The sequence below is a fragment of the Molothrus aeneus genome, chromosome 10, assembly GCF_037042795.1.
Source record: "Molothrus aeneus isolate 106 chromosome 10, BPBGC_Maene_1.0, whole genome shotgun sequence".
Classification (NCBI taxonomy): Eukaryota; Metazoa; Chordata; class Aves; order Passeriformes; family Icteridae; genus Molothrus; species Molothrus aeneus.
In genome coordinates this window covers 25,553,592-25,565,726 of record NC_089655.1, presented here as the reverse complement: position 1 = coordinate 25,565,726, position 12,135 = coordinate 25,553,592, and the positions used below count along the sequence as shown (strand labels likewise).

The window sequence follows — 12,135 nt, the reverse complement described above, 5'->3', positions numbered from 1 at the left end:
TGGCCCTTACATGACTATTAAGAAAGACGGCAGGTCAGTGACTTCTGACTGATGGCCATCCTGTGTTCTGTTCAGTGCTAGTTTTGAGAAAAAAAATGAAATTATCTGTTTATATTAGCTTTTTGGTTACCGTTCTGTAAAACCATAGTTAGTCTTGACATAAAGTAACAGAGCTACTAAGTGTACTTGTTAAAAATGATGCATTGAACTAAAAGCTCTTGAGCAAAGTAAGAGTATCTTTGGCGTTACCTGTCGCAGTAACTCCTCCTGGCGCATCCGAATCCGCTCCCTCTCCATCTGGATTCTCTGGAGCCTCAGTTTCTGCTGCTGCTGCTGCGTGGCCAGCGCGCCGGGCAGGGTGAGCAGGGCCGGGGGGCGGCTCGGGGGCGGCAGGGCTGCTCCGGGGGGCAGCTGCGGCGGAGCGCTCAGCACTGCGAACGACAAGAGCCCGTGGCACGGCTGCAAGCACTCACCATAACAGAGGGCCAGGACACATGCTGCTCTCTCACAGGAATGCATTGTTAGAATTGCTGCACTTCAAATGAGTGAGAGAACGACTCCATCTGGCAAGATCCGCACTAGCAATTGCTTAATAAATGATTTTATATGTTCTGAGTGTATCAAACAGGAATACTTACAATATAATAATATTTATCCTGGTATGTTCAAATATTTACCTAATGAACTAGTAAATAACATTTTTTAAAATTGAAAATTCCTAAAAATGTGCGCCTATAATAGGCAGTAAGCTAGTAAAAATATTTCAACATTTTCTTTATTGACAGATTTAAATCAATTATTACTGGAAGTAATTTCCAATTAACAACTGAAACCTTTTCTGCTAGAATATGACCCATCAGTCCCCCACCTTTGGTAGGATATTCTAAAGGTTGACAGGGGAAGAACATCATAGATGGCAGGGTTAGAAACAGGACCTTTAGTAAGCAAACCTGAGTTATACCCAGGTAAACCCCTTCACTTGCTGACAGAAGGCTGTTGCTGAACAAGTTAATACTGCTTAGATTGTTAATATTTCTTAAATCAGCATCATCTTTTCTGATCAAATTCAGAAACTATAAATCAGAGCAGAATTCTCTGTGAGATGGACATCTTCATTCATAGAACTGCTATGAAAGAAACTAAGTCTGTGTAGCTCTCTGTGTGTCACTCTGAAGCCAACATGTCACAAAGCTAATAGAATGCGCTGTCACCTCAGACAGCAGGTATCCCTCCTAGCTTAGCAAGACAAATTTCTTCCTGTTTATGGTGCTAAGAATAGCACCATAATCCAGGATTGAAATCCTCCAGACAAGCCAGGAGTGAAACACAGTGAATTTTCAACATTTTAACTCTATGGTTTGCTCAGGACCCAGGTTAGATTTATTACTGATGCAGATCAGGCCTAGCTGCATGGACCGGGTGAGAATTAGTCCTGGGCTATCTCCAGGACCAGTCTGGATCTAAGGGCAGCTTTACTACCTGTAGGTGGTGCAAAGCCCACACTAATAAATCTTTCTGGACCTTGTGGAAAGCATGCAGGCAGATCCAAACCATCTTTGCAACTTGCTTACAGAAGCAGGTGTTCTGGAGAGCACTGCACACTCCAGTGTGTCATCCCACGGGAGGTTGAGATTGGAGATTAGGAAAAATTTCTTTGCCAAATGGTTTGTCCAGCTCTAGCACAGGCTGATCAGGACAGTGATCCATCCCTTGAGGAATTTAAAAGCTGTGTGGTTGCAGCACTTGAGGACTTGGTGGTGCTGGGTTAATGGTCAGACTCAATTATCTCTGAGGGCTTTTCCAACCCAAATGATTCATTGATTCCAATTCTATCAGATCTGGGCTAGATCTTAATGCAATTTCATATGCAAGACTATAGGTAATGTCAGGTAGATTTTGTCTTGCAACCCTACTTACCTGGGCAAGCCCCAGTACCCAGGCAGAACAGCAGCCTCTTCAAAAGAACTGTGGCAAAGTGTGATGATACAGTTATTACAGGACTAAGACTTCTTACTGCTTTACCAATTTTCACGGTGTCAGTTTTTCAAACAACAAGAAAAAAAATTGAATAAACTAAGTTGCTTTTCTTAACGGTAGAGTTACAATGATATGCATATGGAAAATGGAAAAATATTTTATCTGGAACACTTTTAAGCATGCTTGATAGGTCTGATACTGTCTAGACTTCAAACTAATAGTGCATCTTTAAATACACTGGTAGAATAAAAAGAATCCCAACAATAGACAAATTACGCTTGTGGTACATACTTGAGCTTAGTTTGTGAAAAATATTTTACCTAAGTGCTTTTCCTAGGACTGCTCAACTGAACCAGAACTGAACCCAAACAGCAAAAGTGGGTTGGTATACAGCTGGTAACTTCTTGTCACTAATGGTCTGAACAAGCCCAGTGAAAGGAAAGTCTTGTGTCAGCCCTAGTGAGCAACTTAACAAACAAAGACATTCTACAAATCTCTGTTCCTTGTGATATAATCATATGGCACATCTGTTGTGCTATTTATGAGGTTTTAGTAATTCCTGCTTTAATTTATATTTCAGCTCTGAATTTGTATTTGAATGGTATGAGGATCATAACAAAGTTTGGATTAAAAAAGAAAAACCTGCAGTTCACATTCCAGCTAGACTGCCCAACACAGACCCCACTCTGACACCATCAGACACACCAGGGACCCCTGACAGCTCCTCTCAGCCAGAGCTCTGCAGAGCCTTTGGACCATCGGGCTGGTTTTGAGAGGTTAAAAAGTTACTAAAGGAAAAAACAACTGGTCTTCAGTAAGCTTCAATTCACTAGGCAGGGTCTGGGACTCCAATGTAACATTTCTAAAGTTCTGCAAAGAAAAAATATTCAAAAGCTCAAATTTACCACTCTGTGGTAAAGGAGAATGGGTCCAAAATGAGACGAGAAAAGTATCATCATTACAGCAGACAGACTCAGGGTGGTCTTAAATTCAGTTCTCTTGGGGAAAACCTAATTATTTTGCAAAATGAAGTAAGTCTTTCAATAAACAGCCATTATGCAATTATCCAGCCCCAATGAAAGCAAGTAAAAACATGGAGCTAAGTTCCAAACCTGAACTATGCAACCACAGTTCCATTGCAGTTCATGAAATTGCAATTATTTTGTTTACATCAAGTTAGACCTATGTGGTTTTCTTTTTCCAGCTAGAAGAAAAATAAAATAATTATTTTATTGCTTTTGTTTGCCTTTAAATTAATAGTGATATCCTAGTGAATTAGGTTTTCTGACATTGTAGGAGACCTTTCTGTGGATGACCTTACTGGATATATACTAGGCAAGGATTATTTTGTGGGCAAGAGACATGCAAGTTGCAGAAGCCAAAACATGCAAGTGTTAATCATTTTAGACATATGCATTGAACTGATTGCACCTACTTTTATGATTAAAGTGTCAGAAGTGTCTGGACATTTTTATTATTTAAGTGTCAGAAGAGCAACTGGGGGTCTTTCTGCTCTGTTTATAGGCAGCCCAGACACAAATTCAGATGAACTAGCCAAAGCCAGGTCTCATGCAACACAGTCTGATGAAAAACAAATGTCTACAAAGGTTAAAAAAAACCCCAAAAACTGAAAAACCAGCCATACTACAGTTCTGACTTAGTCATGACACTGTAAAGAAAAAAAGACTGGGCTCCCCTCCTTTTCTCACTCCACTTCAGCCAACAAAGAACTGCTTGTTTCATTTATTTCCCAGAAAGAAGCATTAGCCTTCTAACAAGGTCAGCAAAAAATGCTGCTTTTCAGTTCTGGTGCATTTTGTTCCAAAAATCTGTAAAGTATTAAAGCAAAAAGTTGCACCATCCCAGTGCACAGAGACTCCTTTATTCAGACTTCTGAGCTGAAAATAGCTATATAGAAATTTCTCATCAGTTTCAACTGTTAAGGCCTGTGACATCCACATTTAACTAATCTTTCCCATCTTCAATGATTTAAGATTAAAAAAATCAATACAAACAGCCTGCAGGTGCAACATCAAAGCTATGATTTAGCAGGAAGTTATTTAAAAGATTGGAGATTTACTCTGCAAGCACTTTTAACAATAAATCAGTAACAAAAAGTGATGATGGGAGCTGCTTGAGTGGACAGCTTTAATGCTAATGATTAATTACTGATGACTGTTAGATTTAAAATATTTAAGAAATTATTTTTACTTTCACTTCGTGCAGTCTTCAGCTTTTACATTTCATTTCCTTTGAAACTATGGAAATGACCCTCCACTCTTGCACTGGTACATGTTTGGATTACTAACCTTGAGGGGAAATGCTTACACCAACAGGAACTTCTTTGTGTCAAAATTAAAAATTACTAGAATTTGAAAAAATGCCAACATCTCTCTTGAACACATCAACCTTTAGCATTTCAGATTTACTAGATGGTCAGTTGCTGGTTTAAAGGTGTATGTCCTTTGATTTAATTTACTGTATACTTAAGTTACTTCCTATTAGACTCTGGACCTATTAGCCACCGTCCTTAAACATAAATAAACTACTCCATTTGAGATCTGTCTGAGAAATCACTTGTTAGAGATTTTAATTGCAAACTACCAAAATCCCCTCATTCTTTTGAGAGCTGCATCACAAAACACTCATTCCCACAGATGAGTGTGCAAGTCCTCTATAATACTTTCAGGTCTCAGAAAGTAATCATCAGAAGCAGGTGCCAAGATTATTCACACTGACCACAAATGAATTGTTTGCTTCTTTCAGGATATCCAGTAATTAAAAATGATCTGGAACAGGAAGCCTTTCCACCACGCAGGTGGTATGAGGGTACGGACTATAGAGAGGGAAAAACATATTCCTCTCAGTGTCACACATTTCTAGCCAAGGCAAACCAAGACTTGAAAAATCCTGGACATTAGTGAACACTCTTCATGGACATTCGGGAACACTAAAATACATATAATTTGGTTTTGAACACTTTGGGAGTTTCTGTGTTCTTATCTCCAGAGACTTCTTTGACATAGTTACCAAAACTGCCTTTTATCATCCTTAAACAATAGTAGCTACACCTCTTTTATCATGGCAGGATATGGAAACTTTGGTTCATGTGTTTATTGTTCCTAGACAGGATTTTGGCATTGTTTTATTGATTGGATTTCCTGGCTGGTTAAAAAAATTGAAAGCAGAGGTAAAGTGCTATAAATCCCACTTGTCCAGACCCATTTGAAATATCATTACCAATACAGCTGAAAGCTAAACTTCTTAGATTCATGGGTGATTTTCTATTAAACAACAAGCATCAGAAGCTCTTCACAATAAAAAATTCTAATCTGTGATACCCAATGTCCTACATTTTAGAGAACCAGTGAATTAATAGTGAAAGCCATCCTGTTTGTATCACTTGGGTCACACCTGCTTGTGGGTCTTGACAGAGTACATTCTGAGGGTAAGGTTCTCTTCCTCAGAAAGGAAAACCAAAAATTAAATAGTTCTTCACCTGGAGTTTGATACAAGAAGTACACATGGTTGAATTCTCAGGATCAATGCATACAGTGACCCTAAACAAATTAACATCAGGTTTTCCACTGTCTTCTGCCTGAATTGGTTGATTTATAAAATGAAGATAAATATTACCAGCTCTACCAGAGATGAGTCATGTCATTTTTCTTATAGTCAGTATTTACACATAATCTGATCAGGTGAAAGTGGAGATGTCAAGAACAAACTAAAGTACATGTGGCACCCTTCTCCCTCTGCCAGAAATTCTTCTCCATTCTTAGGTGGGTGGGTGTGGATGTGGGACATGTTCTGAAACTGCTCTACTCCGTGCTGATGATAGAATTTTCCTCATGGTGCCAATCTCCTTCCTGAAGAACATGTGAGAACTGCAACAGGACCTTCTCCTCTGTCACAAAGGATTTCTACACCTGTGTGCACAAAGTCCCAAGCTTCTGCTCTGGTCCCACCATTGACCCTGCTTTCAGTAGAGGCTGGGTTGGAGCCCTTGCAAGGCCCTTTCCCAGCTAAGCTATTCTGTGATGGACACAACCATAACTTGTGCAAGGCCTCAGCTGTGTGTGGAAACTCATCCAGGAAAGAAGTCCTTACCTCAGAACAGGCATCTCCACCTTTGTGAGCTCACAACATTAATACTGATCTCCCAGCAACTGTCCCTCCATTCAGTACACTTGAATGAGTCCACTAATGAGGTTCTTATCAAACCTCCTTGAGGATGTGACTAGCAGACAGCTGATAAACCAGTGGCACAGAGATAAAGTAATACACTCTGCTCCAGATACAGAGTACAGGAACACAGAAAATCTCAGGAATTGTAACACTATGATTTTTTTCCCCCTGTAAATGTGCATATTAATGAATTCATTCTGGCAGAACCTAAGAGAATATATATTTATAAGTTACTATGTCAGTGTACAGAATTAAAAGTGATCCAGGTACATTTTCTGAAGGCAGCCTTATCTGGGCCAACAGATACTATATATCAATCATCATTGCAGAACAGCCTCAGTCAGCAGGGACCTTGAAAGACCATCTTGTACAAACTCACCTGGAAAACAATACATTGCAAGGGAGAAAACAGAGAGGGTAACAGAAGATGGCTCAGCTCTAAGCAGAAGATCCACATGAATACAGCTTGCTCCTGAGCTCCAGACCTTGTCACTCCCTCCCTGACAGCCAGGTCATAAGTAACTACAGCATTTAAAACCCTTTCTGCCCATCAATCCCATCTCTGTGCACAGTCTGATGAATCACACAAGTTCTCTTTTGTACCAGAAGGAGTAAAACCAGGCACACCTTTCTGTAACTGCTGCTGCAGGAGTGTCCACTGTGAGGAAAGGCGAAGGGGACAGCGGCGGCTGGGCAGTAGGGAGCATCAGGGACACCCCACCTGGCTGGGCTTTGGCAGCTTGAGTTAGACCAAACACCAATTTTAATCACGGTTAGATAAATTGAAATCCCCCTATCCACACCCAAACAAACTCAGAAGCCTTTCACAAAGTGGCAGTGCCCAAGTCTCTCAAACCAGCAAACTCTGGGCACCGCTTAACACACATTTCTGTCACTCACACGGGACGTAGAATAACTGTGCCTTGCAGCCTGCAACTGCTATTTGCTCCAAGGCCCAAATCCCACATCCAGCTGTGCCACAGGGTAGGCAAGAAGTCATCTGAGGTTTTTTGCAGATAGGATGTTCTTTTTGTATGAGCTTTTTAAGGAACTCACATATAAATTCAAGCTAACTCATGCCAAAAATGTAAATACTATTAGAGGGGTTCATTATTTTATGGAAAAATAAATTGCAAATTGTTAAATTTGGAAAATATTTAAATGAGGACCAGATTGTGTTTACCCACTGAATGAAGAGTACAATCACAAAAGAAATCTGTTTAAAACACTTTGAAGGGAGAAGGAAGGAAATAACAATGGTTTTGAGTGTTGCTTAATGTAGAATACAGAAAGACTACAAAACAAGTAGCATTTAATTTAAAAAATCTTGCAAAAGAAACTCCTGTAAGGACCTATTTTTTCCTCTAAATCTTGCTACATGTGGTCCAAAATCATCCTCCACCATCTTTTGACAGCAGGGAATGCCGTGAAGGCAGAAGGGGTGTGCAGCTCAGACTGAGGCAGCAGTGTGACCCACGGCTTGGTGCACTGCAGCTGCTCTCGCCTTCCTCTCAGGCACAGGGGAGATCACTCTCCTTGTTCAGGGACCTCAGCCTGACAGCTAAAACAAAGATTTAAAGTAATCCCTCCTTCCACAAACGGCCCTTGATTCTACTGCATTAATTGATTGGCAAGAGATAGGTAATACCTGATTAATCAGCTGGAAAAGACTCTGTTTTAGAAGGGAAAGAAAATTAGGATCTCTGCAGAATCAGCATCATGGTAAATGAAGTTTCTGAAGATGCAAGAAATACACTTTTTCTGCTTGTCTTTAGTCTGACACTGATCACTTGCCCTTTGTTTCCAACAACAAAACATACACTGAAAACATTCCTATTAATGCTGTGCTTTCCTTACATCTACAAATATACATATACAAATCATCTTAGAACAACAACAATGGTAAAATGAACAAGTCTAAATATATGCTAACCTGCAAGATCATGTTTTCAATCTATGTGACAAATATTCCTTTTCATTCCTGAAATGTCACTGAATTTAGTCATGGTGTTTAAATGAGCACAGAAACCTGCCTAGCATACATTATTTTCCTGTAAATTCAACAAGATGCATCAAAGGAAAAAACACCCAATGCCTTTGTTCTATAACATTTAAAAGGCAGTGCTTTAAATGTTAGTGTGAAAACTAACGCTAATGAAGTGTTCACTTACAGCTCATAAACAGGCAACATAAAACCATAGTAAGATAAAAGCTAGAAAAATACAGCAGATTTTTTGTGGTATGACTACTAACTTCAACCAACTTTCACTATATGCTTTTGTATGCCCCCAACACAGGCATACTATGATTTGGTATCACTTAGTCCCACTCTGTGCTTTGATAAAATGTTTGTAAGTGCCTTTGTACAATTCCCAGCAAATATTGCTGAAAGAAGTTTATAAACCAAAGCAACAAGCTGTACAAAACAAAACATATTTTCCTCCTCTTCATAAGAAGTACAAGGAAAACACATGTGTTAGCAATTGGAAGTGCAGACCAGTGTGCAGACCTGAAATACTTAAATCTTTTTCTTTTAAGTGGCACATCTTCAAAAGAAAAACTTCTTTTAGTTCCTACAGAAAAAAAAAGAAAAAAAAAAAAAAAAAAAAAAAAAGCTAAGGCAAAAGACAGAGGCACAGAAGGCACAGACTTCATTTGCTGCAAGGTCACAAAATTAGGGCCAGAAGAGTGTGCTCCCCTCATATCTGTGAGCTGGGGGCAGGATTCCTCCTGGCTGCCCCTGCAAGGGGAGCAGAGTGTGGGGCTGAGCAGCTGCACTGCTGCCAGCTGCCTTTTGGCCACGGCAGTTTAAAAGCAGAGGCATTCTGCTTCAGCACTGGAAACGAGAGTCACGTCGATTTTAAACTGCCATGTGAAGTATTCAGGGGCTGCAGTGTTCTCTGCAGATTACTGCAATCTTTCTGTGTAATTCCTCTGTGTGTATTTACATGCATATACACAGTTTCTAGATTAAATCTTGCAAGATATATTTTTCAATAAAATAGTGCCACATTTAGTGTGCCTTTGAAAACCATCAAAATGAGAAAAAGCTCATCAAAACATATTGATGGAACGTTTTCTGGATTAAATAAATATGGATACTGAGCAGATTTTTGCATACTATTTCTAGTGGGAAATTCAATCATACATCTGAACCACTATGCCAAGAACTGCATATAAGCCTACACAAAAAATAGAACCTCATATTTTACATATATATATACGTATATATGAAGGGTACTGAATGAAATACAGACTGTATTTAATGGAACAGATTTTGAAGTCTGTGGAAATACCCTTATCGGGCATATGAAATACCTTCAGGAACAGACTTTTCATTAGGTATAGACTTTTATTTCTAATCCTTTGAATCTCAAGAAAGACCCTCCTCTAAAATTCAGTATACATGTGTTTTAGTCCAGGATTTGGCTTTCATTCACTTCCACTAATAAACTGAGGGGAAAAATGTTCTGTACAGTGTCCTGATTTACGGTACTGTTTTTTAACTAGGGACAATGCAACAGATGTTAACATAAGTGGAGGAGTTGGTATGAACAAATACCCTGCTGTCCTATTCTTACCTTACAGCCATTCCAGCACTGCTATAAACAGACTGACCCACGCGCAGCTGTGGTTTGAAGCCACAGCAGAGCAATTGTTAGTTTCACCATGTGCTACGACACTCTGCAGATACCCTAACCTTTCAGATTTTTTTCCAATTTCTTCTGCAGATATCCACTCTCACATTATGGTTTGCTACTGCCCACTAAATCTTGTAATGCAACCAACACTCTTACTGCATATATGCAAGCAAAGCAGTTGATGAGACAAAGTTAGAGAAAAGAACTGAAGCTAATTACCTCAGAGGTCCTAGGTGTTTCTTATAAATTTAAGACCAAAGTAAATATTGCACTACTTCTATTGGTGATCATTAGCAGACAAATGTTCAGCGTTTTCTTGTCATGTGAAGAGACAGCACTCATGAACCACACTGCAAGTGGACAATCAAGAAATCATGAGATCAACTTACCAAAAATTAACCAGAACAAGAAACTGCTATGTGTTTTAAAGTCTCCCTTTTTGACGTCTTGAGCCTGTAAACTCATCTTCTTGAGTAGTAGAAAAGTTAAAGCTCCAGAAGTGAAATATTAGGGATTATTCGTAATTCTCAATTATACGTGAAAATGTTCTCTTCCATTTACAAATTTTCTTTAAAATTTTTGAGTTTTAATGGCTTTATTTTCACTAAGGCTTAAATCTGGCAATATCAGATTTATGCAAGTTGACGATTAAATTTACACTTGAAGTGCTAAACAGAAACAGCAAGGGAACCACACCAGTTATAAGAATTTTGTGGGTAATTCATACTGCAAAGACTTTTTAGTAGATTGCAAGTTGCTTACAGTGCAGAACCCCACTATGCAAAAACCCCACCACCATAAACAAACTAACAAGCAAACCAGCTACACCTTCTGACCTGAAGAAACGTAGGACTAACTGTGCACAAGTTCTCCAACAGCCTGGACATGATATGGAGGGCTTATGGGGGTTTTATACCACCTCAGAACAGAAAAGCACAGACAGAATTTATTTCTCTATGTCTAACACTATGCCAAAAAGCCATGGAGGCTCTAAAATAGATCACAAGATGTTAGAACTTCACCTCAAACAGTACAAATTCACTTGCTGCCAAGTCTACAGAGGGGAAAATTAATTAAATGAAGGGCAGAACATACTGTTAGGTCTGACAGCAGAATCAGAGCTACCTTCTTGAACCAAAAATTACTTTGACAAACAAATCAGAAGGTGTCTCTCCTATCTCTTTTTTGTTTTCACCAGAGAGATGCCATCCAGTACTCACTGAGATTTGGCTGAGACATTGCCATGGTCCTCTGTGGTGCCGGTGTGGACGTGGCTGCAGGATGGTGGCTAATGTGATTCAGTGGCTGGTTCATAGGTTTTCGAGGATCTTGCCATGTTGTAATTTTTTCTATATGACTGAGAAAGAAAAGATACAAGCTTAACATAAAATACCTGGTATATTATTTAGACAGTTAAGCATAATGTCATGAAAATCCTGTTTGGTTTTCTTATTCCACATCTGCCCTTGTCATCTCACCCTCACCCACTTGAAATTATCTATCATCTGGTTGCTCACTTTTTCTTCTGATCTTCTGCCCCTGCTGTTCTAATTTCTTTTTGCTCTACTGCTGAATAATTACTTTTACTTGAACAATTGAAAAATTCTATTGTCGTACTGAAAATCTGTAATACACACTCATCTTCAGATTATTTAATTGTCTGAAAGTTGTTTACTCTTGTCCTACCAGTCTTTTTCTAAATACACAATGTATGGCCATTCTTCACTCAGCAATGGTCATTTTCCTGAGTATTGAAGAGACAAGTATTTGTCTTGCCAAATCCAACTGCTTTCTTGCTTTCCACATTATGAAAACTATGTCTCCAAGAATACCAGCAAATATTCCCACTACCAAACCAGGCAGATTACAGCTTTATGACTCATGTGTAATCACCAATTTCTCTGTAAAGACACTGAGAGTTTTTATTGCAAGGTAGTTAACAACATACCTACCATTTCAGTATGCAAACTCTCATATACATGCATTCTCCCGAAAACAGTGGAATCATGCACAAATCCACATAAATTTTACAGTGAAGTAACAATAACAATGATCCCTGTAAAATATTTTTGGCCACAGAATTCAGCGGTAAAAGAACTATGGTTTTGTTGCAACTGAAAGTTTACACTGAAATGCATCTGTTTTGTAAGAAATTTAACAGGAGAAGCATTTTAAGGATTAGCATGTAATTCTATTTGAAACAAGAAAAGAAAAAGGAAGTACGTTGAAGCAATCAATAGTCTACTATCTATCAAGGGATTGCCTGGCTTCAAGCCCAACCAGCTAACCAGGTAACTGTCTGTACTGGAGTGGGCTCTCCTCTATTAGC

At 39.1% G+C, this 12,135-nt stretch overlaps 1 protein-coding gene across 1 annotated transcript in view; it reads right to left on the bottom strand.

Annotated features, from left to right (window-relative positions):
- Positions 1-12,135, bottom strand: part of WWTR1 (WW domain containing transcription regulator 1) — a 43,842-nt gene that overhangs the window by 9,970 nt on the left and 21,737 nt on the right. The window contains exons 2-3 of the mRNA XM_066556720.1: positions 11,027-11,163; positions 250-431 (exon numbers count right to left, since the gene is read on the bottom strand). Of these exons, the coding sequence (XP_066412817.1) occupies positions 250-431; positions 11,027-11,163 (319 nt within the window). The remainder of the gene's footprint in view (positions 1-249; positions 432-11,026; positions 11,164-12,135) is intronic.